A 26,639-nucleotide genomic window follows, 5' to 3' on the forward strand; every position below is an offset into this window, starting at 1 on the left:
TCTCTTCTGGCCAATTCCTCTCAATGGAATCATTCAATATGTAGCCTTCTGTATGTGGCTTCTTTCATTGACCATCATGTCTTTGAGATTCATCCACGTTGTAGCATGTATCAGAGCTTCATTTTTTTTTATGGCTGAATTCATCACACTTTAAAGTCTGGACACTTGCCAAGGCCCAGACTTCCTCTTGCTTCCCTCCGCTGCAGCCACACTGGCCTCCCTGCTATTCCCCCAACACAAAGCTCAGTCCCAACTCAGGGCCTTTATCCTCACCATTCCTCAAACCTGGAATTCTTTCCCCAGATCCCGGGATGAATGTCTGCTCTTGCAGATCTCTTCTCAAAAGTAGAGATCTGAGTACCAAATTATTTGGTGCAAAATTTTTATTTTCTGTAGCACACTATCTCATTTAACTTGTAGGGTCAGTTTATGCAAGCACCATCATTGAATGGGATCTTGAATAGGAAGTGAGATCTTGTTGGTTTGTCCAGGTTAGTGTGATGTCCCAATATATCCCAGAGTAATTTGGGCAGAGAATAAAAAAGTATTTGCAAAGTCCCTTGGGGGATTGGGAAGAAAGGAGGAAATATTCAACTTCCCCACCTGGGGATTTCCTGATATTCTCGCAAGCAGTGGAGACAACTAAATCAATTGGCCCAGATGTCGACCCTGGGGCTTGTCCATATGAAACTTATTCCTGCAAAGGAGAAGCTAAGCCTACTTACAATTATACCTAAGAGTCATCCCCAGAGAACCTCTTTTGTTGCTCAGATATGGCCTCTCTCTCTAAGCCAACTCAGCAGGTGAACTCACTGCCCTCCCCACTACATGGGACATGACTCCCAGGAGTGTAAATCTCCCTGGCAATGTGGGACATGACTCCAGGGAATGAGCCTGGCCCGGGCATTGAGAGATTGAGAAAACCTTCTTGAATAAAAGGGGGAAGAGAAAAATGAAATAAAATATGGTTTCAGTGGGGACTGAGAGATTTCAAATACAGCCAAGAGGTTGGTTATTCTGGAGATTATTCTTATGCATTATATAGATAACCCTTTTCAGTTTTTGGTTTATTTGAGTGGTTAGAGGGAAATACCCGAAACTGTTGAACTATTAACCAGTAGCTTTGATTCTTGAAGACAATTGTATAACTATATAGCTTTTTTGTTGTGACTGTGTGATTGTGAAAATCTTGTGGCTGACACTCCCTTTATCCAATGCATGGATAGATGAGTAAGAAAATAAAGACAAAAAAGATAAATAAATATTGGGGTAATAAGGGGTATGGGATGTTTTGGGTGTTCTTTTTTTTTTTATTTTTGTCTTTACTTTTATTCTCATTTTTAATTTTTATTTCTGGAAAAATGAACAGGTTAAAAAATAGACCATGGCGACAAATACACAATTATATGATGATATAGTGAGCCACTGATTGCACAGTTTGGATAATTCTAGGGTATGTGAATATATCTCAATGAAATTGCTTTTTTTTTTAAACAAAAAAAAGTTAACCCCTTCTGCAGCAACCGAGGCAAACCCAGGTGTTGCTTGGGTTTTGTGATTCTATGGGGTCTCCATGCCTCTGTGCTGTCTTTGAGCTATTTTACAACTCTGCAAAGTCATAGAAAATTGACAATAACAGCAACAATCTTTGCCCATAGAAATACACAATAATCGGATCCAATGGAAGGCAAATTGGTCATTCCCCTGCACACAATCCCATTTGGTTTCTATTTGTAAAGTCATCCCAGCATATATTTGTCTATATGTACGTTGCTTTGAATTTTCCTTTGAACCAGTCTAACATCTTACGGGTTCCCTCATTCATTAACAAAGAAAATAGCCACCGTCCCTTTTCGCTGCCTGTTCCATTCTAATGGTTTATTTTCTCCAGTGCCCTGAATATTGTCTGAGGTCTCTGCATTTATGCATGTGCTCACTTATTATCTTTATCCCCCATTGGAACATGATTTAAAAAGTAGGGACTTGACACAAGGGAGGCGCCTCATCCCTTTTAAAAACCATGCTTTTATTGAGAAATATCCACACACGTACAGTCCAACCACAGTATACAATCAGTGGCTCACAATAATCATCACATAGTTGAGGATTCTTCACCATGATCATTTTGAGAATATTTGCATCATTCCAGAAAAAAGAAAAAAAAAAAAAAAAAGAACTCATACATCCCATACCCTTTACCCCTCCCTCTCATTGACCCAATATTGACCCTTTATCTCCCCCTATGTCCCATCCATTTGTTGTTGTTGTTTTTTAATTTATTTATTTATTAAAAAAATTAACAAACCACATAAAACATCAACATATATAATCAGTAATTCACAACATCATCACTTAGTTGCATATTCAGCATTTCTTAGAACATTTGCATTAATTCAGAAAAGGAAATAAAGAGATAATAGAAAAAGAAATAAAATGAACACAGGAAAGAAAAAAAAAGAGTATACATACCATACCCCTTACCCCTCGCTTTCATTGATCACTAGCATTTCAAACTAAATTTATTTTAGCATTTGTTCCCCGTATTATTTATTTTTATTCCATATGTTCTACTCGTTTGTTGACAAGGTAGATAAAAGGAGCATCAGACACAAGGTTTTCACAATCACACAGTCACCTTGTGAAAGCTATATCATTATCCAATCATCCTCAAGAAACATGGCTACTGGAACACAGCTCTACATTTTCAGGCAGTTCCCTCCAGCCTCTCCACTACATCTTGACTAACAAGATGTTATCTACTTAATGCATAAGAATAACCTCCAGGATAACCTCTCTACTCTGTTTGGAATCTCTCAGCCATTGACACTTTGTCTCATTTTGCTCTTCCCCCTTTTGGTCGAGAAGGTTTTCTCAATCCCTTGATGCTGAGTCTTAGCTCATTCTAGGATTTCTGTCCCAAGTTGCCAGGAAGGTCCACACCCCTGGGAGTCATGTCCCACGTAGACAGGGGGAGGGTGGTGAGTTTGCTTGCTGTATTGGCTAGAGAGAGAGGCCACATCTGAGCAACAGAAGAGGCTCTCTTGAGGGTGACTCTTAGGCCTAATTTTAAGTAGACTTGACCTATCCTTTGTGGGGTTAAGTTTCATGTGAACAAACCCCAAGACTGGGGGCTCAGCCTATAGCTTTGGTTGTCCTCACTGCTTCACCATGATCATTTTGAGAACATTTGCATCACTCCAGAAAAAGAGAGAGAGAAAAAAAAAAGAACTCATACGTCCCATTGACCCAATATTTACCCTTTATCTCCCCCTCTGTCCCATCTATTTTTGCCCATAGGAGACGGGGAGGACGTACCTTTACCTGAGCAGTCACGGAGACCCTCTCAGTGAAGGAGACGGTTTCGGGAAGGGGTGGGCTGGCTCTGTAGTCTTCCAGGAAGACCAACTGCTGGCTGAATAGAATGTTCTAGAATTGCCATTGAGTCCACCACCAGCCCAGTGACCCCTGGGCTCTAGAATCTGCCTTCATCTGTCCTTTCTCAAAATTGGAACACTTACCCCTGACTCGCTCGCCTAGTAATTCCTCCAGGAATTTTGACTCTATTTCCCAAGGCCTGTGAGCAAACACTGGTATCACCTTGGGGTGTGGGACCCCAAATTTACAGGCAGCAGCCAGGGAAGGCCCCGTATCCCCTCCTCTCCTAGATTATGGTTGAGGTCAATCCCAGCTAAAAAACCTAAAGACGCTTGACCTGTGGGAGTGACAGCATGCCCCTTTGGTAAACTGAGGCCCGGAAAGGGTAAGTAGCCTGGGCAAGCTGCAGGATTAGATAGAAGGAATGGTTTTAAGAAATGCTAAATTCACATTTGAGAGTATCAGGGGTTCAAAGAACCACTCCCAGGGGCTGCAGGGAGCTGGGGTCTGGGATGGAGCCTGGGCAGGGGGGCCCTTGGAACTCAACTAGAGGACCACGCCTAGAGAAACCGTGGGCTCCTGAGGCTGCTGCCCACAGCCTGCTTGGCCCCAGGCTCCTCCTCTTCTGTCGTCCCACGACCCAAAGCAGAGGGAATTCAGTTCAGGGAATATTATTCTGGTGCCTCCGAGGCTGGGTGAAGGATGCCATGGGGCATGCATGCGCGTGAGTGGGTGTGCACGTGTGCCAGGGAGAACTCCAAAGACCAGGGAGAACTCCAAAGTGAGGTCCAGCTCCCACCTTGGATGGTCAGCCCCTGTGTGACCTTCTCCTGGGTGACATTCTCTTACCTCCGATCAAGTGAGGCGATGAATATATCAGGGCTCTGTAAGTCACAAAGCATTCTTCGGCCACCAACCAGCGCTATTTCTAAATGCACTTCTGGATTTTATGTATTTTTACTTTTTTTTTTTTTTTTTTTTGCAATAGGGCTCCACTACCATGCAATTCACCCTTTTAGGTCTACGAGTCAAAAAAATTTTTTTTTTTTTTAGTATATTCTCAAGGTTCTGCCACCATCACTGTTCTCTAATTGAAGACATTTCCATCACCCCCCCAAAACAGCCCACCTCTGTGCTCAGTAGCTGTCATTTCCCATCTTTTCCCTGTACCAGTGCTAGGAACCACCAAGCACTGAGCTGCTTTCTATTTGCCTATTTTGAGCATTTCATATAAATGGAATCGTACAAGATGTGGCCTTTTGTGCCTGGCTTCTTTCGCTGAACACCAAGTTTTCAAGGTTCATCCATGTTGCAGCGTGAAATCAGAGCTTCATTCCTTTTTTACGGCCGGACAATTTTCCATCTTAGGGAGATGCCATATTTTGTGTCTCCATTCACCAGCTGATGGACGTTTGGGTCATTTCCACTTTGGAGATGAGTAACACTGCCATGAACAAGTGTTTTTGGGAGGGGTACATGCTTTCATTTCTCTTGGGAATATACCCAGGAGTGGAAGTGCTGGGTCAGATAGTAAGTCCATGTTTAACCATTTGAGGAACTGCCGGACTGGTTTCCACAGGGGCTGCCCGATTTGACTTCTCACCAGTAATACTGAGGCTCCCATTTTGACCCCTCCTTGCCAACACTTGATTTTGTCAGTCTTTCTTATTCTAGGCATCCGAGTGGGGGCAAAAAGATATCTCACTGTGGTTTGGATTTCCATTTCCTTAGTGACTAATGATGTTGAGCATCTTTTTGTGTGCTTATTGGCCATTTGTAGATCTGTTTTTTTAGAGAAGCAGTATTCAAGTTCTTTGCCCATTTTTAAATTGGTTTGCTTGTGTTTTTATTGTTGAGTTGTAAGAGCCCATTTTATATTCTGGATCCAAATCCCCTTATTGGATATATGATTTGCAAATAGCTTCTCCTTTTATGTGTCTGGTTCTTTCACTTTCTCGGTGGTGTCCTTTATAGTGCAAAAATTATGTGTCAATCTTTTAAAAAAACTTGTAAATTTTAAATGAGCAATAGATGCACACCAAATTCAAAAGCTCCAAAGGGTAAGGAGTCAATAGTAGAGTTAACTTTCCTTGCTCTCCTGTTTCCCCAGCCCAGAAGCAACCCTGTTTAAAATATTATATGATTTTGCAACATAGTCTGGTTGACCCAACTTGGAATCCAGTTTTCTCCCTCCCGTGCTGTGTATCTTTGGCAAGTTACTTGCCCTCTCTGAGTCCCTGCCCCTTCATCTCTAAATCAAGGATGATAACTCCTTTTACATAATGAACTAAAGGAACACACAAAGGTATAGCTCAGAAAACGAGAGCTAGTATTATGAAAGACCCTGGAACAAACCTTTTTGGTAACAAATACTCACTATTTTAAAGTTCTTATATTGTTTTACTGCTAAGAGGGAGCTGGGCCTGATACATTCCAAGAACCCTTTAGAAAAGCATCTTAGGGGTAGCACATCTTCGGAAAGATGTAGGTTTCATCTCTGCTCCCCCCAGAAATGTGGGGAGGGGGTATGACATAATGTCATATTGATCATGTAGTGAGGCATTGCCTTGTCTGGGTGCTGGGCTGTGGCGGCAAAATCAAATGCATCGTCTTGCTTTCCCCCTCATTCCAGTCCTAGGAAGTCTCTGCTATGATTCTCTCCAAAGGCTTCTGAAGATCAGCCACATTAAGTAACCTGCCAAAGGTCACACAGCAACTCAATCTTTTATACTTTATTGGGTTTTAAAATAGTATCTCCTTGGACGTTTTTTTTTGGGGGGGGGAGAGAAGGAGGGAGGAAGGAGTGAGGTTGGGGAGGGACAGGACAAAGCTTTTCGCCCTTCTTTCTGTTTTGATTACAGGGATAGGGATGGCACGGGACCGGGAAATTTCCCGAAGGACCCTTTACTCATTCCCCATCCCCTCTGGCTGGACTTGACCTCCTTGCTCACTGTTTTTTTGTCCCGGGCCTCAGTTTCCTGAAGTGTAATCTAGGCATCCTCACCCCTGCTTCGCAGGACGTGATGGAGATGAGATTAAGAGGCTGCTGATTGCAAATGAATTCTTGGGGCAGGTCAGGGAACCTGGCTTTAGATCCTCTCCTGCGGGGATACCTGAGGCTGGGGAGGGGTGAGGGAGGGGAAACTGAGTCGTCCCCACCCCACCCCCCACCCCACTCTGGCGGGAAGCGGGCGAAGAGGAAAGTGACAGCCCCCCATGAAGCCAGACCACTGGGGGTTAAGGCTTGAGCCTCGAATTATCCGCGGGAATCGAAGCTCCGCGGTCGGACCCCAGAATCCGGCTTCTCTTTGGCCTCCTGTTCCCAAGGCTGCTGGCGGGTGGTTTACGGAAGAAGCGCTGGGAGCCACCGGGACAGGGTCCTTAGAGCAAAGTCTCAGGCGGCCCCACCCCCGAGGCCCTTCCCGACCCACCCGGCGCTGGTTTCAGGCGGCAAGTCCTGGGGCTTGTCACTTCCCCTCTCGGGGCCTCCCCAGTTTCCCCTTGAAGCCGAATTATTGTCACAAAAGTCAATTCAACCCATTTGGGACTTGAAAGGCGCGTTTAAAATCTTGTGCGGAGAAGCCCGAGCGCGCAGGGGGGCGAAAAGAGGGAAGCTTTGAAGTGCGAGAAGGACAGGCCCGGTAGCTGTCACCCGTGGCGGTAAGGCAGAAAGGTAAATAATAGTAATGAAAACAACAACAACGACGACTCGGGAGTCAATGTTGGATGGAGGTAAACAGAATCCCGGACACTAATCTGCCGCCTTAAAGCGAGGCCAAGCCCTCTCCGTCCTAAAAAGGGAGAAAGGGGAAACTGAGGCCAGGAGCGCACACACACCCCCTCACCCCCCACCCCCACCCCCAGCCCCACCCCTCGAGGAGCTGATCGCTCCCGCCACCTCTGCCCTGGGCGCCTAAGGACCAGGCTGTCCTCACCGCTTGTCCCCTCCTGCCCCTCCCCCGTCCCCCGCCGGACCTCTCCCACGACCGGGGAGGAAGTGGGAGAAAATGGACAGGGGAAAGGGAAAAGAAAAGAAAAAACAACAACAGCAACAAAAAAGTTGGGCCGCGCCGCCGCCTTCCCCACTCCCCACCGCCGCCCCTCCCAGGCCACGCAGACCCTGGCGGGAGCGGCCCGCGGGACCCAGGCGTCCGGGAGCCGGGTCGCCGTCCCGCCCAGCGGCCCGCGGTTGGGTGGGGGAACTCGGAGAGCCGGGAAAACAACCACCCTCCCCGCCCCTCGCCAACCCCTCGCCCCGCGACGCCCCTGGCACAGCGGGCGGAGGCGACTCCTTTATATAATCGCGGGGGCACAGGTTGGCAAGTGGCATTTAGGGACGAGGGCAGCGAAGCCCGGTCGTCATGGGGAGATCGCCCCGGGCCCCTGTCGCCGACCGGGCCCACGGAGGCCCGGGGTCTCCCCCCCAAACCCCCCTCTCCCCAAGCCCCCACCCCCTCACTCCCCTTCCCCACCCTGCAGCTGGGGTGGCCGCGACCCACGCCCGCGCGCGCCCGCGCGGTGAGCACAGCCCTCCCCGCCCCCGCTGCCATCCTGCCACGCCCCAGGCGTCGGGGGCACAGCCCGAGCACCCCGCCCCCCCCCCGCCCCGCAGAGGCTGGGGGCCTGTTTATCTGGAGGCCCCCACCCCCCCTCCACCCCGGGGGGCCCACTCCCCCCGCGCCCCGGGGAGCTCTGGAGCTAGATAAGCTGGCAAACTGGCACGGCGCCGCGGAGCGGGGCGGAGAGGTCAGAGGAGGGGGGGGCGCGCCGGGGGCGGGCTGGACCCCCCCCCCAACTTGACAAAACCTAATAACAGCCCGGTCTCCCCGGTGCAGCGGGAGAAGCCCCACGGGAGGGCAGAGACGTGGCAAGAGGGGACCTGCCGAGCCTGTTCCAGCCTCCGAGGCCGGGGTGGGGGTGGGGGGGCGGGCTAGGCGTCGGGGGGGGGAACCGGCGGCTGCGGCACCTTTAAGACAAGGGAGGACCCCTCTTGCCCTCGGAGAAACCAGGAAGGGAGTCGCGAGCATCATACGGGGCTTTGGCTGTACTGTAGTTACTGTAGGGGCAGTGACGCCGCCGCCGCCGGAGCGAGGGAGCGCGGGCGAGGGGAGCGCGGGCGAGGGGGGCGCCAGAGCGAGCGCCGCGGACCCCGGAGCGAGCGGCCAGGAGCCCAGTCCCAACTCCGGGCCCCGGCCCCGGCCCGGCCCCGCGAGGTAAGTCAGCGCCCAGCGCGGGCCCCCAAGGTCCGGCTGCAGGGCGGGGACAGGCCAGGGGCGCTGAGCCCACCCCTGCCCGTTCGGGCAGCGGAGAGACGGGGCGCCGGGGACGTTCCCCAAGTTTGAGAGGAGGGGGTGGCTGGCAGCTGCCCGGAGGCTGGAGGTGCCCCGGGTCGCGAGCGCGGAGCGGGGGCGCCGCCCGGGAGGGCAGGGATAAGGGGGCGAAGTGCAATGGGCTTGGGCGCCAGCCCCCCTCCCCCCCACCCGGGTGCATGGCTTTTCGGGGCTCCCAGGCGCGCTGGGAGCGGGGGAGGGGAAGCGGGTCTGCATTGAAGGTGGGGGGAGCCGGCGTGGGGACATAGAGGGGCGCGTCGCGTGCTAAGTTTGCAGCCGGGTGCGGGGGGCGCTCTCGCCCCCCGGGGGCCTATTTGGTGCTGCGTGCATACGTTGGAGTTGGCCAGGATTGAGCTCCATGGGGGAGGGGGCTGAAAAAACAGGGAGGGGGGCTTTGCAAAGGCGGGGGAAGGGGTGGGGTGTCCGGGTGGGCGGGCGGGACCGCGGGGACTTCTGGGCTTCGTAGTTCCTTCCACCGCTGACGCTTGGCAGGTGGCAGGCGACTCGGACTCCAAGTCCCAGGATGCGCTGCGCCAGCGGCCCTCCGCGGCCCGCGGGGAGGAGCGGGGCGGAGGAGGGGCGCTGAGCGGCGGGCCGGTGAGCCAATGGGCGCGGGCCGATCGCGCGGCGCGGCGCAGGAGGGCGGGCTCGGTCGGCGCGGGGGTGGGGCCTGGAGCCGGGCTCCCCTCGCCGGGGGCCGGTGGCGGTCCCCGGCTTCCGGCTGCGCGGCCCGCGGGCCGGCCCCCTCCCCGCCCCGGGGCCCCTCCCCGCGTGGTTGTGTAACCGTCCCCAGTCCCCCCGCCCCTCGGCCCCCCGCCCCGGGCTGGTGGGGGGGTCACGCTCCCGGCGTTTCCCCGGGAGGGCGGCGGCCCGGGCGGCCTCGCGGCGCAGGCGAGCCCGGGGATGCGCGGCCTAGTGCAGGCCGGGCCGGGGCGTGGGGGAGGCGGGCGGGCGGACCCAGATCCGGGGTAATTTGCATCGCCCTCCCCCCAGCCCGGGTGGGGATTGGCCGCCGGCGGCGGGGGGTGGCGCGGGGCCAGGCTTACTGCCGCCTCCCGGCCCCTCGGAGGGAGCCAGCCCAGCCGCAGCCGTCGCCACCGCCGCCGCCGGGGCCCCGGGCCCCCTCGCCGCTGCCCCGAGAAGGAGGTAGGAGCCCCCCGCGCGGGCGGCGCGGCGGGGGCCCCGCGGACCGGGGCGGGGGCCGCGCGCTGCGGCCGGGGCGGGGGAGGGGGCCGCTTCCTTCCCCCGCCCGGGCCTGACTCAGCCCTGGGTGGGGGGACCGGCTTGGCTCCTCGCCCTGCCCGCGCGGCCGACCGGCCCCATTCCCGGACCGCAGGGAGCAGGGCAGCCCCCGCCCCGCACCCCCAAAGCGCGTGACCCCGTCTCCTCTGGCCCGGACCACCCCCCCTCCCTTCCCCTTGACGCCACCACCACGTGCGAACCCAGAGTCAGGGCAGAGGAGGGGGAGAGCTGGTGGGATCCGGCTCCCTCTCTCCCTCCCCTTCCCTACCCGCTCCGGCCTGAGAACCGGCCCTCCTCCCCCAGCCCGGGTCTGGGAACCAGGCAGGGGGCTGAGCCGAGCCGGGGCGCCAGTGCACCCCTAGGGCACAGGCCTGTGCGGGTTCCTAGGAGTCTCTTTAGGGGGGGACCCCGGGATCTGCAGCAGCTAGGTGCTGTCCAGCGAGTCCCGGGCAATCGGTGGGCGCCCGCGAAATGTTTGGTGGCGCGGCAGGGGGAGGCAGGCAACTCCTTCCCCCACCCCCCCCTGCCTGGGCAGCCGGCGGAAGTGAGAGGTGTCAGTGCCCCCGCCGCCGCGGTGCCCACCTGGCTCACCCACGGGAGGCCCGCTGGGTTTTCTCCCCCCCACCCTGCCAGCTGCCTCGGGGAGCCTGAGCCGGCCTGGTAGGGTGGCTGGGATTCCATGTCAGCAACCCCCTCCCCAACAGCGCCAGGGCGTTACCCTGAGAGTGGCTTTCCCCCAGTGGGTGGGGGGGCCCTCCCCATGACCAGCGATCACTTCCTATTGGCACTTTGTCTAGGACAGGTCTCACAGAGTCCCTGGGTCCCCCCTCGTCTGGCTACTGGGATAGGGGCCTTGTCTGAAGGGCTCCGAGTAAGGGGTCATTCCCCGACTCCACCCCCCCACCCCCCCCAGCACGCTGGGCTTGGGGCTCTGTTTACCGCCAGCCATTGCTGTGGAGACGAGCCTGGGGGAGAAGGGGGGGCAGGAGCTGGGTGCTGGAGAAGACGAGCTGTGGGATTCGCAGGCCCGATGAAGGAAAGAGGAGCCAACGGGGACACTGAAATTTTAATTCGTGGGTCACTTTAGGGGGGCATGTATTATTCAGTTCTGATTGGCTGCGAGGCGACCAGTCAGCACCCTGGCTGGGCTGGGAGCCCTGCACCTCCAAGCAGGGCCCTCCTGGGAGCTGGCCGCTGCAGTGAGCAGACTCAGCCTTTCCTCTGTGCAGGGAAACTGAGGCACAAGCCACATCCAGCTTGGGCCTGTTGGAGTGTGTTCCTGGGGGACTTGCAAGTCCTGAGCTTCTTTTTTTTTTTCCTTGTAGCCCTTGCTCTCATCCGGAGCTCGACCTGGCAGGTGGTATAGTCCGCGTTGCCAGAGGGGGAAACCGAGGCCTGGAAGGGTGGCAGGAGGTGAATGTGGAAACATAGGGGGCTCTAGAGTTAGCCCCAGAACAGGGACACTGAGGCCCAGAAGGAAGTTGTGCACAGTCCAAGGTCACTTGGCTGGAGCTGGGTCTTACCTCTGTGGTCCTGCCTCCTGGGCAGGACCTGTCCAAAGTTTTTATGCCGTGGGCGCAGGGCGGCACCTGCCCACCTGTCTGCGAGAGAGGCGCCAGAGGTCAGCAATCTGGCTTCCATGGCAAGTATCTGCCCGTTGTGCCCAGCCCTGCCAGCTGACCCAAGCCTCCTTGGGGCTCAGAGAGGGCCAACAAGGCTCCCAAGGTCACACAGCAGTGGCCCCAGGCCTCCTGCCAGCCAGCCTCGCTTTATGGGCTACAAAGCCTTTCTCTGTTCCTTCAGGACTGTAGTCACAGTCCCGCTTCTTCCCTCTGAAAGGATAAGGGCTCTGGGTTTTATAACCCCATTAGACCTGGCAAAATGAAGGTAACTTTCACTCTCACTCCCAGTATGGAGGTGGAGGGGCAGCTCCTATGAAGGAGAACTGGCCCAGGGAAGAAGTTGCCCCAGGGATTCGAACCCTGACCTGCTGCTCCATGATGTCGGGCAGTCCCCTTAACCTCTTGGCACTGCTTAAGCTTCCCCGTTTAGAAGATGGGCTTGTTGTGGGGTCTCTGCCTGCCTTCTCTTGCTTTCCTGGGGGAGCTCCAGGGTCAGCTCTGGGCCCAGCCAGAATTGTGCCAGAGGGCTGGGCTGGGTGGGGGTGGGGGGGCCATTGCCGGCCACCAGAGAGTCAGCACCCTACCCCACCTGTCACCTTGAGCTCCAGGCACCTGAGACCATAAACCTTCCTGTAGCAGCCCTGGGCAGCGGGGACCAGAGGAACAGGCTTGGGTGGGGGCCAATGTGGTCCAATCCCAGCCCGGCCCTCGGCTCCACCTGCGAGCCACCTGGGGAGGTGCCCTCCCGTCTGCCAGCTTGGTTTGCCCATCGTACAATGGGGAGCTTGCCCACAGCCCCCATCTGTCATCTCAGCGCTTCACCCAGAAACTGTTGTTGTGGGGTTTTTAGGCCTGGCATCAGGGCCCCCACCCCATGTTCCCAGAGGTCAGCCGGACCCCATCTCTGCCCCAGGTCCCCTGCATGTCCTTGGCTAAACCTTCCCCCTTGCTGGACCCTCTATCCTTGGGATCAGAAGGCGGTTCTGAAGTGTCGTGAGTAGGAGGATGCTGGCACCTGGGGGGCTGTGACCTGGCAGGTCTGATGGGCAGACCCCAGCTATGCAGCCTGTGTTCAAATCCTGCCTCTGCTGTGTGACCCTGGGCAAATCGCCTCCCTTCTCTGAGCCTGTTTTCTCAGCTGTCCATTGGGACAGTGATTCCAGAGCCCATTACCCAGAACTGTGACGATTGGTGGGTTTAATGTGTGTGACATGCTCTCTCCCTTTGACCTTCAAGACCGGGGCCCCCCAGCTCAGTCGAGGAGTAGCCACCTCCAACCCCTGCCCTTGGGGCCCAAATTCTGAATTTGGAGCGCCAAGGCGCAGCAGGCACCCTGTGGAGAATCTGGCACCTCGGGGAAGGCTGGCCAAAGGGCCAGCTCCTCCATCTGTCCCCCCAGCAGGCCATGGATGGCCACTCCGTGCAGGCGTCCCCACCCACGCATTTCTGGTTTGACTGGAAAAGAAGGCCTGGTCCCACCCTGCCGTCAGCGTGCATTTCCCGGGAGCCTCTGGCTGGGTGCTGCGGGCACAGGCCTTTCTGGCCTCCTAGCTGGGCTACTTCCTTCATCTGGGCTTCTCAGGCTGGAATGATGCAGGTGTGCCACCCGGTGGCAAGCAGGCGCGGGGAGGGACAGAGGAAAGGGGGCAGAGGGTTCTCAGAGCTCGCCTGGGGACCCTGATGGATATTGGGCATAAACAGGTACAGTACAGCCTGAGCCCAGGGCAGGCTGGGCAGGGATAGGATTCTGTGGAGTCCTGCTTTGCTTACCCCTGAGGACGGAGAGCTCATTCCTTCCACTTTCATTGTGGCTTCCTCGGGGCCAGGCTTTAAGTCTTGGTGCTGGACATGACTGTACCCTGAGCTTGGGGACAAAGTGGGCCTCCCCCAGCTGTGAGTTGGGGATCAGATGGGCTCTCCCACAGCCTCCTCAGCCCCGCCCCTCCCCAACCACGCATGCACTCACGCACGCACGCACTTCCCACTAGGCCCTCGGCCTTCCTGCTTCTGGCCCTTTAAGGCCCGAACAGGAAGCCCCTCCCCATTTAGGGCAATAAATGGACACGGAAAATGGCCGAGGGCCTGTTTGTCTGGAGGGAGGCGGGGGGTGGGGGCAGATTGGCAGCTGGCAGCCACCCCGGGCCGTTGGTGTCCCCCGAGCCCCCGATCAGGACGCCACGTTCCTGCTCCTTGAAACCTAGGCCTGGAGACTGGGCTAGGCGGGGATTGGCACCAGGTCAGGGCGGGGTAACCCGTTGGGACGGACCTTGCAACACAGTCCGGCGGGCGGCGGTTCTGGCAGCCGCACCTGCGTGCCAGGCTTGCTGTGTGACCTTGGGCCACCGCCCACCCTCTCTGGACCTGGTTTCTCCCTCCAGATGATGGCTTCCCAGCTTCCTTCTTGGGCCCTCACCACTCACTTCCTTGACACTTCGTAGTCGGGGAGAAAGTTGGATTCCTGGAATGGCGAGCAAAAAAACAAAGTTCGGAAAGCAGGGACTCCACCAGGGGTGGGAGGAGCTTTTGGGGGCCGATACTGTCACATAGCAGGGGCTCAGGTGAGGCTTGCCGCGCTCCCCAGCTCTGGAGGAGCCCCCTCCTTGCCACCATCCTGCCCCCACTCTCCCCAGGAAACCAAGGCACAGAGAAGCATTACCTCTTGCCCTGGGTCATGCAGCTCAGAAATGGAGGAGCCGGGATTTGAACTCCGGCCACCCTGCTTGGCACTGAGTAGGTGTGATAAGTCTGTTTTGCCTCCTTCTTCATTCTCTTCCCTTGATGAAGTGGGGGGTGGGGGACCCTCAACCCCTCATTAACCTGCGCCCAGGAAGGTGTGGAGTGGCAATTACCTGCCCACCCCCCCCATACACCCTACTCTCTGCCAGCTGCCCTCCTTCGCCTGGAGTGGGTGGGAGGAGGCCCGGTCCCAACCCTTACCGTGACCTTGGGGGGGCCCACGCCTCTCGCCAGCGACTCAGCCTCCTTCCTCCTTCTACCCTCTTCTCTGCACGCTGCCCCAGCCTGTGGCCTCAGAATCTTTCCCATGGCACTCGAGTGTCAGAGCCAGCTTCCTCCTGGGAGCCCTCCTGGGTGATACCTTCTCTGGCAGGAACCCCCAAACTCATCAGGTGTCCCCAGCCGGCTGCTTATGTGTCGTGTGGCCTTGTCTCAGCAGCTGCCTGAGCTTCCAGCTTGCATCTGGACAACCCATGACTCTGACAAGGGTAAAACAAGGGGGCCCCTTTGTGGCTCCCGAACATTCTAGGAATAGGGGAGGACTGCAGCAGGCCCAGGTTTTGTTGCTTTTGAAAGGAGCTATAGCAAGTGACCTTAGGTTGGATGGGAGGTAAGACTGGCAAGCTACCCAGTACCCCAGCACTGGGTGTGCCTGTCAGCCGGGTGGGTGGGGTTGGGCGTGGACCTTCTAGGGCCCAGTTCTCTGCACTTTGCTTTATCTGGCTGCTTCCTGCGTCCCTACTGTGCGCTGCCATGGGTAGGGCCTGGGGAGGGGGCTTGGGAGTGGCTCAAGGGGGAGGAGGGCGCCCCACCTCCAGCCCAGGAGGGGCCTGCTGGGGCCTGCCCCTCTGCCGCCGAGTCAGCACCCGGAAATCCCACAGAGGCGAGCGTAGGGGTGGAGCTGCGAGAGCTCAGGGTGCTTGTGGGCCTGGGCCCCTGCACTCTCTTGGGGATCTTGGCATTGAATGTAGGTGCAGGACTTCCTGGGGGATAGAGCACCTGTCCCCAGCTCAGCTGCCACTTTAGGAAACCCCTCCATGGGGCAGAGGTCCTCCTCATATATCCAGACGCCTGGGTACACAGCAGGCGCTCAACAAATGGCCCTTCCAGTTGCTGGGCCCTCCATTGACTGCACAGCCCCAGGGGCTCCACCATTTCTTCCCCAGGGAGACTCGGGGGTCTGCAGTTTTCTGAGGGGAGGGCCGGGTTGGGGTGGCGGCCAGGGTGTGGTTGGCAGGTGGCCAGTGTTACTGGGCGGTGGGGAGCAGAAGTCTGTGGAGCCCATTCACGTTTGCAGAGACCACGTGAGGGAGGCAGCAGCGGCTCCCAGGGTGGGGTGGGGTGGGGGTGGGGGTGGTGGTGGAGAGCCCCCCACCTTGGCTCCAGGGTACCAACAGTGCTGTGTGTCCCTGGCTGGGACGCTGACCCTCTCTGGGTTCTGGTTTTCCTTATCTATAAAATGGGGATCACAAGGCTGTCATGGAGGCTTCCCTTGGCTGGGGCCTCCCTGGACCTGGTCCCCTGCAGAGAAGAGGGTAGAGACCCCAGGGGAGGCCCCGCCCGGTGAGAGAGTAGACCCCCGCGTACCGGCATGGCTGGGGAAGACCCATGCCCAGATCACTTGCGCTGTTTTAGGGCCCACCCTGGGGGTCCCAGGAGACATCCCAAGTCACTCCTGGGGACCGAGCCTTGTGGGGACCTGGTTCACCTGTGGCCGTCCTGCAGGACCCGAGTGGCCATCTTGGGGTGTTGGTAGCCCTGGTCAGAGATTGCTTCCCTGTCGTGCTGGGGAATGGAGGGGGAGGGGCAGGGACCCGGCTGTCTGACCCAACACCCCATCTGCCCCCGTACCCCTGAGGCCAGACGGCAGATGGTAGCAGAGGGTGGAAGCTACCCAGAGGGGCAGCTCTAAGGCTCCCGAGTCTGTGCCTTGGCCCCCCCCAATTCTGCCCCCACCCCTTCCCAGCAGCCACATCTGAGTTCCCCCCCCCCAACTGCACTGCAGGCTGGCGCAATGGAGGGGGGAGCTGAGCAGCTGGTGCTGGGGCCGAGGCAGCGGGAAGGAGGACGGGCAGTAGGCGGCAGGGATGGGGGGCAGTGGGGGGGCGCCACGGTGAGAGGCATCCTGGGAACTGTAGTGCCCGAGCAGGCCACCCAGCACCCTCTGGGTCAGCCTCCCAGCCTGGCCCTGGGATGGGATAGGCAGGTCATGGCTTTGGGTCTGGACCAGCTCTGGGTACCCCTTGCTGGCCGGCTGTGTACATCCACAGGGTCTCAAGGCAAAGGGAGAGGGCTCTGGGTTAGCGCCTGGCTGGAGCGGGGTGTAGGGGGAGTGCGCAGTGGCCCAGCTCAGGCCTATCCCCAGGGACACTGTCCGGGGCTGGGGACTGCGTGCCGGGTATGCAGGAATTGGGGCTGTGCTGGGTGGCTTGGGGCTGTTGGGGGCCCCTGGGAGAGGGCAGAGGGGTGGGGACGGGAGCCAGAGGGTTGCACAAGTGCCCGAGTGGGCGGATGAGTCACAGCCGAGGGGAAGGCGGAAAAAAAGGAGGGGGGTGGGGAGCTGGAGAGGGGGGCGGGACAGATGGACAGCATGTCCCCAGCCCCACCCCGCCAGCACCTGGCCCTCCCAGAAGCCTCTGTCCATTTGACAGATGGGGAGACTGAGAACCATAGAGCACCCAGGCCTTCTCCGGGGCTGTGGAACAGGGCCACGGGCAGACCTCTGGCGGGAGCCCGCACCCGGACTCCCACTCCTCCATGGGGATGTCAGCCAGCTGGGGCGGGAAGGGGGCCTCAGACTGTGATTTCCTGAATTGCAGCCTTTCACCCCACCCGCACTGCTGCCAGGCTGCATCCTGGGGGCTCCAGGGGCAGGCAGGGGGTGATTCCGGAAGCCGCCACTGAGGCCCACCCACACTGACCCCGTCAGAGCCAGCCCTGTACTCACAGGTCCCCCCACACCCCTTCCTGTGACTCAGAGCCCCGGGAGGCCTAGGGGTTGGCTGGGGATGGGCTCTGGTTGAGGCGTCCCAGGTTGGAGTCTGGGCACCGGCGTCCCCTGGCCATGAGCCTCGCGCGCAGTAGGCGCTTTGCAGACGTGACGCCGAGAGAAGGTGCCCCACGGCCAATCTGGTACCCGGACACATAAAGAAAAGCACGTCATTGCAGGGCACATTTATTGAGCCCCCGCTGGGTGCCCCGGGGACATCTCAAAGACCTCCTTCGACAGGAGGGATGGGGCCGGCCTAGTCGATCACGCGCCCGGCGCCGTAGTGCACCGCTGGGGAAACCGAGGCAGAAGGGCGAGGGAGGCAGCAGACCTGTGGCTCTCCAAGGGGTTCCAGCCCCGGTCGGGCAGTCGGTGTGGCAGGCACAGGATCCCCCTCGCCGTCACCCCTCTCTGATGCCCTGCTCCCCTACCCCTTCTCCCCCGCCCCGCCCCGCCCCTACAGGTCTCGGCGCGGAAGATGGCCGGCGGTGTGGACGGCCCCATTGGGATCCCGTTCCCAGACCACAGCAGCGACATCCTGAGCGGGCTCAACGAGCAGCGGACGCAGGGCCTGCTGTGCGACGTGGTGATCCTGGTGGAGGGCCGCGAGTTCCCCACGCACCGCTCAGTGCTGGCCGCCTGCAGCCAGTACTTCAAGAAGCTGTTCACGTCGGGGGCCGCGGTCGACCAGCAGAACGTCTACGAGATCGACTTCGTGAGTGCCGAGGCCCTGACAGCGCTCATGGACTTCGCCTACACAGCCACGCTGACGGTCAGCACGGCCAACGTCAGCGACATCCTCAGCGCCGCCCGCCTGCTGGAGATCCCGGCCGTGAGCCACGTGTGCGCCGACCTGCTGGACCGCCAGATCCTGGCGGCCGATGCAGCGGCCGACGCGGGGCAGCTGGACCTGGTGGACCAGACCGACCAGCGCAACCTCCTGCGGGCCAAGGAGTACCTCGAGTTCTTCCAGAGCAACCCCATCAACAGCCTGCCCCCCGCCGCCGCCGCCAGCTTCCCGTGGTCGGCCTTCGGCGCCCCCGACGACGACCTGGATGCTACCAAGGAGGCGGTGGCGGCCGCCGTGGCCGCCGTGGCCGCGGGTGACTGCAACGGCCTGGACTTCTATGGGCCGGGCCCCCCCGGCGAGCGGCCCCCCGCGGCCGACGGGGACGAGGGCGACAGCAACCCGGGGCTCTGGGCCGAGCGCGGCGACGACTCCCAGGCCGGGGGCCTCTTCCCGCCGCCGCCAGGGCCGCCGCCACCCCAGCCGGCCGCCGCCACCACGCAGAACGGCCACTACGGCCGGGCGGGGGCCGAGGAAGAGGCGGCAACGGCGCTGCCCGACGCGGGTCCGGAGCCGGGCGACTCGCCGGGCTTCCTGTCCGGGGCGGCCGAGGACGGGGACGGGGACGGGCCCGAGGTGGACGGGCTGGCGGCCAGCACGCTGCTGCAGCAGATGATGTCGTCGGTGGGCCGGGCGGGCGCGGCGGCGGGGGACAGCGATGAGGAATCGCGGGCCGACGACAAGGGTGTCATGGACTACTACCTGAAGTACTTCAGCGGCGGCCACGACGGCGAGGTCTACCCGGCCTGGTCGCAGAAGGTGGAGAAGAAGATCCGGGCCAAGGCCTTCCAGAAGTGCCCCATCTGTGAGAAGGTCATCCAGGGCGCCGGCAAACTGCCGCGGCACATCCGCACGCACACGGGCGAGAAGCCCTACGAGTGCAACATCTGCAAGGTCCGCTTCACCAGGTGAGTGGGGCGGGGCCGGGGGTGGGGCCGCCACCGCGGAGGCGGGGCCATTGAGAGGGTTGGGCGTCGCTGTGAGGGCGCAACCAGGAGGGAGGGGTGGATGCGTATGCTTGGGTGGGGGTGGGGCCAGGCTGCAGGGGCGGAGCCAGGAGGGGGGTGGGCGGGGCATGCGGGGGTGGGGAGAGGGTTGGTGCCCTGGGGTCAGGGCCAAGGGGGAGGGACAGGGCTTGGGTCAGGTGCTTTCAGTTGGGCCAGGAAAGGGGCAGGGCCGTCGTGAGGGCGGGACCAGGCTGGAGGGGTGGGGCATGGAGGAGAGTGATAGTGGGAGTGTGCCGCAGGTGGCAGGGCCAGGGACAAGGACAGGGTGTGGCTAGGTGGCATGGGTGTGGTCATCCAGGGCCCTTTGCCCCATCCTCCAACCCATCCCCTCCCCTCCCTGCACTTCCCTTGGGCAGAAGCAGACACTTTCCTGGTGTGGAATTGATCCTCCATTTTCGGGCACTCCCCACCCTGCGGTGTGGAGAACAAAACCCCCCAGTCCCCACCCTCAGAGCTGCCATTACAGTGCAGGAGAGCACAGGTGCAACACAAGATGACACAAAAATGTAAAATTGTTTTACATTTACATCTGACTGACAGGAGGCAGAAGGGAAGGGGAAAGGGGCCACTTGAATTTTGCCCACCTCCTTGCTGCCCCCTTGGGTTGCATGCTGGGAGCTCTGGCTGCTGAGTCAATTCCGAATCTCTGGTGAGCCTGCTAAAGTTTTGCCAGGGTCATTTGCTTCATTCTGCCTGTGTTTATTGAGCACCTACTGTGTACCTGGCCCTTTTTAGGGATGTAACAGTGAAAAGACAGACCAAGATCTCTGCCCTCACAGGGCTGATGTGCTGGCTATGGGGGCCACGGGCCACACACAGGATAAAAGCATAGAATGTATGATACGGTTGGAGGAAAGTGCTAGAAGGGGAACTTCAGGCAGCAGGGTTATGTTGGGGCTGGGGGTGCTGTTTTACAAGGGGACCTTGCTGAGGTGGTGATGTTTGAGCCGAGACCTGGAGGAGCAAGGCCAGGAGCTGTGGGGAGATGCTGGGAAGGGCATTCCAGGCAGAGGGAACAGCCAGTGCAAAAGCCCTGAGGCCAGCGCAACTTGGGGGATTGTGAGGCCAGAGGAGGGAGAAGGGGCCCAGGATCCCCATGGGTGGTGAGGAAAGGAAGTCCTGAGATGGGAGGAGTCAGAGGCTGGGCTGGGGGGCGGAGTTTAAAATTCAGCATTAAGAGTCCGGAGGTGGCTGGCTGGGCCTAGCGGGCCCAGGGCGGGCCAGACCAGTGGGGGCGGGGGCTGGCATGCAGGGGCCTGGCCAGGCTGGGTGACTCAGCATCACCCCTTACCCCCCACCCGCCACGGGGTTCCCCCAGCCACGCCCTCCCGGGCTAAAGAAAGAGGCCATTGTCCCAGCTTCCCAGCCCCACCCCGCAGTGGGGACAGGAACTGGGGCTGACCCCCTCCTCAGCACCCCTGGACTCCAGAGTACAGGAGGGCCAGGCAGGAGCAAAGGGCGCCGAATGGAAGGAAGGCAGCTTAGTTGGCATCCCAGCCCCCAGGGAGATTGGGGCGACAGTGAACTTGGGGGCTCCCTCCCCACTCCAGGTGGGGGTCCTGAGGTTGCTGGAGGGCAGCTAGCCAGGGTGCAAGAGTAGGGTCTAAAGAGAGGACATGCTGAGCCAAAGTGCAGGGGGGGGAGCCCAGGCAGAGAGGGAGCCCACCCCTACCTGCTCCCAGGCCACCTGGCCTCCCCAAGCTAGAGCTCAGTTGCACTTTTGAGTTAGGAGTCCTCTTTGCACCTCACCCCCAATTTGGGGACGATCCTGTTTGGCAAGGAGGGAAACTGAGGCACAAAGAAGCACTTGGCAAGGCCTCATCCCCTCCACACACCCACTTGGGCCCCTCTTCACCCCCCACCTTGGGCCCCAGCCGCCACCCCCTTCCTCCTGGCCCGGGGGCCCCTCTGAGTCACACTGGGGCGTTGAGTAAGCGAGGCCAGTGGCGGTCGGGGTTGTGAGGCTTGGGGTGATGAAATGGGGCTGCCTCCACCCCCACCCCACCTTGGTGCTGCCCCCAACCTGCTGTGCAACTCCGAGGCAGGCACTTCTCCTCTCTGAGCCTCTCTAAGCTGAGGAGGCTTTGCAGGAGGTTGACAGGGAGGGAAGGCCTGGAGGCTGGTTGCTGCCCTGGCCCAACCAGGGGGCGATTTCATCACAGCCTGAGTTCTATGGCTCCTGCAGGGGCAACAAGGCTGGAGAGTGTGGCTGGGGTCAGGTTGTAAAGGGCCTCTGTTGTCAGGCGCAGCAGTTTTTTGGCCTTGATCCTGAGGGTGATAGAGAGCCACGGAGGTAGAGTGAGCAGAGCCACCAAGTCTGTGGACTGTTCCAGAGGGAATGGGGCTAGGATTGGAGGAGCCCAGAGTGGAGCCCAGGTTTGGGAAAGGCTTCCTGGTAACAGAAGGGCATTTGAAGTAGGGCTTTGGAGGTTGAATAGGAGTTGGTCCTGATGAAGCTTTCAGTCTAGTTGAGACCTAGTGTGGCTTAGATGTGGGACACAAAAGGCAGCAGCTCCTACCTTGTGGATTTCAGGCAGGATTCTGCCCCCATCAGTATGGACCAGCACTTTTCAGTCAAAACATCATGTGATTCATATTATGTGACTTAAAATCTTTTGCCAAGCATATTAAACAGAAGTAAAAGAATTAAGTGAAATTCATGTTAATCATATATCTAATGGAACCCAGTTGGTCCAGACTGATCATTTCAACATGTAATCAGTAGGCAGAATTGTTAGCAAGCTATTTTATGGGACCTTTTATAAATTAACCCTTCAAAACCCAGTGGGCCTTCTGCATTTTCCAGACAGCTCCATTCAGACCAGCTGCATTGCCAGGGCTCAGGAAACCACGTGTGGCCAGTGGCTGTCCCTCCCAGGCCCCGTGAGAGTGAACCAGGCCAGGAGGGGCCTTTGAATCTCCCACCTGTCCCCAGCAGGCATGGAGACCCCTGGGTGACTTCCCAGGCCTTGGGGCAACAGTTGACTGAGTCACACCCAGTTACCACTGCCTTGGGGCTCACAGTCAAGTGTGGGGGGAGGGGGCACAGATGTTGTTCTAGTTTGCTAGCTGCTGGAATGCAATATACCAGAAACGGAATGGCTTTTAAAAAGGGGAATTTAATGAGTTGCTAGTTTACAGTTCTAAGGCTGAGAAAATGTCCCAATTAAAACAAGTCTATAGAAATGTCCAATCAAAGGCATCCAGGGAAAGATACCTTGGTTCAAGAAGGCTGATGAAGTTCAGGGTCTCTCTCTCAAGTGAGACGGCACATGGCAAACACAGTCAGGGCTTCTCTCTCGGCTGGAAGGGCACATGGCGAATATGGTGTCATCTGCTAGCTTTGTCTCCTGGCTTCCTGTTTCATGAAGCTCCCCGGGAGGCATTTTCTTTCTTCATCTCCAAAGGTCGCTGGCTGGTGGGCTCTCTGCTTTGTAGTGCTGCAGCATTCTCTGCTCTCTCTGAATCTCTCATTCTCCAAAGTGTTTCCTCTTTTATAGGACTTCAGAAACTAATCAAGACCCACTCAAATGGGTGGAGACATGTCATCCCCTAATCCAGTTTACAACCATTCTTAACTAAATCACATCAACCAGGGAGATGATCTCATTACAGTTTCAAATATACAGTATTGAATAGGGATTTTCTACCTTTAAGAAATGAGATTTATATTAAAACATGGTTTTTCTTAGGGGGCATACTTCCTTTCAAACCAGCACAGATGTGAAACAAGGAAATGCCACACAAATGGGTGTGTCAGATGATTGAGCCCAAAGTACTGGGGGGTGTTCTCACTGAGGAGGTGACATTTGGGCCAGTGTGTTGATTGTGAAGATATGGTAGGGAAAGAATGTTCAGGCAGAGAGAGAGCACATACCAAGGCCCTGTGGTAGCCTGTGCTTGGTTTTACCTGGGACTTAGGGGCTTCCTGGGAACCTGGGACTTTTCAGGGCACAAACCGAGACTGTCCCAGGCAAGCTGGGACTGTTGATCACCCTGTCAGTCTCCAAACAGCCCACCCCGATGGGGGCCAGTTCCACCAGGGTAGGAATATTTGCCTATCTTGTTCTCTGCGGTCCTTTCAGCACCTGGAACAGAGCCCAATATTCAGCAGGCGCTCAATCACAAGGCGAGAGCTCTGTTACCTGCCTCCTTCCAGACTAAGGAAAGAAGGGCTGCAAGGGTCTCAGCTGTCTTGCGCGAGGGCCACAGAGTGAGCTGGGTCCAAGGGCCACTCCCCCGCCCCCCCCATCCCCAATTTTTTTAGTGCCATATAGTCTTTGCTTTTGTTGTTGTTAAGTTTTTCTTTTGAAAAAATTTCAAGCTCACGGGACAGTTGTAAAAATAGTACAAAACCCGTACGGAGAACTCCAACATTCGCCCCTGCAAAAAGGCAGCCCACCAACTTTTACCATTCTGCTATTATTTGCCATATTACATCTGTCTATCTGTCCGTCCATCCATCCATCCATCCATCCATCCATCCATCCTTGTCCATCCTTGTATCCACTCATCCTTCCCTCCTCCCGTCTGTCTTTCTGTTCAACCATCCATCCACCCATCCTTCCATCTGCCCAGCTGTCCATCCATCCATCTACCTGTTCATTCTATCACCCATCCATCCTCCACTGTGCATCATTTTCTAAACCTTTGAGTGTAGGCTGTATACCTTATGCTCTCTGAACACTTCATACTTCAAAATACTTCCGCGTACATTTCCTAAGAACAAGGCCATTCACTTCTGCAAACACCTTAAGTGCAACTGGTTATCAACTTCAAGAACATCCTCACTGATACAGTGTAGTCTGTCTTTCAAATGTTTTTCTGTCCTGATAATATCTTTTTTTTTTATGTAAAATTACATTTTTTTAAAATGTTGGCCACCCCTCATTCCACCCCTCCAGTAACGTCCCTTTGAGCCAAAGCCCATTGCAGACATGGGTTTGCATGCATCTGTCCGGGTTTGCGCCCCACTGGGCCTCTCACCTCCCCCCGCCCAGGGGGCCCTCCGGGGACCGTGGGAAGTTCTAGCCCGGTGCCCCTGGGTGCCACGAGAAGTAATTCCAGAAGGTTCCGCGAGCTGGCGGGGGTTGCTGCTTCCACCCAGGGCATAGTGGGGGCTTGTGGGGGGCGGGAGAGTCACCACCACCACCACTGCCCCCCGCCCTTGCCCGCCTGCTGACGTTCCCCCCCCCTCCCCTCCCCCCCCCCACTCCTCCCCCTCCCCCCTCCCCAGGCAGGACAAGCTGAAGGTGCACATGCGGAAGCACACGGGCGAGAAGCCGTACCAGTGCCAGCAGTGCGGGGCGGCCTTCGCGCACAACTACGACCTGAAGAACCACATGCGCGTGCACACGGGCCTGCGCCCCTACCAGTGCGACAGCTGCTGCAAGACTTTCGTGCGCTCCGACCACCTGCACAGACACCTCAAGAAGGACGGCTGCAATGGCGTGCCCTCGCGCCGCGGCCGCAAGCCCCGCGTCCGGGGCGGGGGGCTCGGCGGGGGCGGCGGGCCCGACCCTGCCCCGGGGACCCCCGCCGGCCCGCCCGGCGCCCCCGCCGGCCCGCCCGGCTCGCCCGACGCCCGGCGCAACGGCCAGGAGAAGCACTTTAAGGACGAGGACGAGGAGGAGGAGGAGGAGGCGGCGGCGGCGGGCCCCGAGGCCCCGGGCCGGTTGAATGTAGCGGGCGGCGCCGGCGGCAGCAGTGGTGGCGGCGGTGCCACTGACGGTAACTTCGCACCCGGACTCGCCTAGAAACCAAAAACAGAAAAAAACAAACAAAAAAAAACACAAAAAAACAAAAAACGACAAAAAAGGAGCACCCCGAAACCCGAGCGAGAGAGCGAGATGGCGCGCCCACGCGCGAGTCCCCAACCGCCCCCCCTCCCCAAAACCACACAAAAAAAGAAAATCTATCTATATACAGATATCTATATATCTATATATATATATATACAGATATATATATATGAAGTGTCCTAGAGGCTTAGGGTAGTGGCTTTTCTTAGGTTTCTCCCCCCCTTTGCCATGTCTTCTCCCTCCCCAGGGATCCTCGCCCTCCCGCCCCCCCTCGCCCACTCGCTGGGTTTTGGGCTCGGTCTGGGGTTTGGGGACAGGACGCAAGGACCCCCGAGGCTCCGGGCTGGGTGGGGGCGGGCGTGGTGGGGGGAGTGCTGGGGACGGGGTGGGCTTCTCTTCTCCTGTCGCAGGTTTCTATGAGTCTTTCCGACAAGACCCTAAATGAGCTCTGTCCGCTGTGAGCGGACGTTAAAAATGTCCCGGTCCCCGACCCCCCCCCACCCTCCTTCCTCAGGGCACTTACAAGGGGGGGGTCTCCCCTCTCCATCTCCCGGAAGAGCTCCCCAGCTTCCCCAGTCCTGCCTGGGGCCTCCCTTCCTGAGACGCAAATCTATTTATTTCCAGGCGTGGAGAAAGGGGACAAGTCTGGGGAGGTGACAGGGGGGCTGGGAGGGGATGGGGACACCCCAGACTGCCTCCCAGGGGCTCCCGCTGCCTTGGTTCACGGCACTTAAATCCCCGGTGGGATCCCCTGGGTGGCAGCCTCCACGGTGGGCCCCCTCCTCGCCCCCCCAACAACCTGCACCCCCTCCCCCTAACCCAGACCTCCTGGGGACCCCCACGAGACTTTTGGAGATTGAAAACTTTTCTTTTCCCCCCTCTCCCTCTTAACCCACTCCCCATTTTTTAAAGCACTTTTTAGATCCCCCCCTTTTCCTCCTGAAAAACAAAATTTATATATAGATATATATAGATATATATATATAATATACTTTTCCTCAGAGGAGCAGGTAGCAGTGGGGTGGGGGGGAGTGCAGTTGAGGGTAGAGGGAAGCCAGGGTCCCAGCTATGGCAGGGAGGGTGCAGGGGCCGCAGGACCGATGGGGGAGAGAGAGAGAGAGAGAGAGAGGGTCCAAAGTTCCAATGTCACAAAAGCAATAAAAACCAGATTTTACAAAATGAAAGGAAAAAAAAAAAAGACAACCAACCACATTTGACGTCTTGGCACTTTGTAGCAGAACGGGTACTACACTTTATCTTAATTCTTAATTTAAAAACATGTTTACAAGTCGCAACCAACTTCTATGAAAAGTTGAAAAGACAAAAAAATACAAGAGAGAGCGAGAGAGCGAGCGAAAGAGAGAGAGAGAGCAAAAGAAAATTCCTAAAAGTCAATTTATTTTTGTACAAAATAATAAAAAAAAAAAAACCCACCACAAACGTAGAATCCACTTGTGTTCCCGGAGGTGAGGGGTCCCAGGCCAGGTAGGGCCCGGAAAGTCGTCTTGGATTATCTGTACTTCACCCTTGAAGGCAGGGCTGTGGGGTGTTTCTTTTTTTGTTTTTTTTTTTTTTGGCTGTCCTCCCTGCCCTCCCCCAATTCTGCTCTTTCTTTCTTTTTTTTTCTTTTCTTTTGTCATTGTCTCTTTGGCTCCCTCCTCCTTGGAGAGATGTCCCATGGCCTGTGAAC

At 57.7% G+C, this 26,639-nt stretch overlaps 1 protein-coding gene across 4 annotated transcripts; it reads left to right on the top strand.

Annotated features, from left to right (window-relative positions):
• The first annotated feature begins 6,851 nt into the window (after positions 1-6,851).
• On the top strand, positions 6,852-26,183 carry ZBTB7A (zinc finger and BTB domain containing 7A). Of its 4 annotated transcripts, none has more exons than XM_077121138.1 (3): positions 6,852-7,048; positions 17,758-19,049; positions 24,385-26,183. In XM_077121138.1, exons 2-3 carry the CDS (start codon positions 17,773-17,775, stop codon positions 24,902-24,904), a joined length of 1,797 nt encoding a protein of 598 aa, XP_076977253.1. In that variant the 5' UTR covers positions 6,852-7,048; positions 17,758-17,772; the 3' UTR covers positions 24,905-26,183. The 4 variants fall into 4 exon arrangements, with proteins under 4 accessions (XP_076977253.1, XP_076977254.1, XP_076977252.1 ...); XM_077121139.1 differs by lacking the exon at positions 6,852-7,048 and adding an exon at positions 8,529-8,588; XM_077121137.1 differs by lacking the exon at positions 6,852-7,048 and adding an exon at positions 9,763-9,851.
• The last annotated feature ends 456 nt before the right edge of the window (positions 26,184-26,639 follow it).

Source organism: Tamandua tetradactyla, chromosome 11 (genome assembly GCF_023851605.1).
Source record: "Tamandua tetradactyla isolate mTamTet1 chromosome 11, mTamTet1.pri, whole genome shotgun sequence".
Taxonomy (NCBI): Eukaryota; Metazoa; Chordata; class Mammalia; order Pilosa; family Myrmecophagidae; genus Tamandua; species Tamandua tetradactyla.

Bases quoted from the DNA above. Each gene is read 5' to 3' on its own strand.
- ZBTB7A (XM_077121138.1), top strand. From the start codon at position 17,773: ATGGCCGGCGGTGTGGACGGCCCCATTGGGATCCCGTTCCCAGACCAC. The intron at 19,050-24,384 runs GTGAGTGGGGCG...CCCCCTCCCCAG, and splicing joins TGCAAGGTCCGCTTCACCAG to GCAGGACAAGCTGAAGGTGC.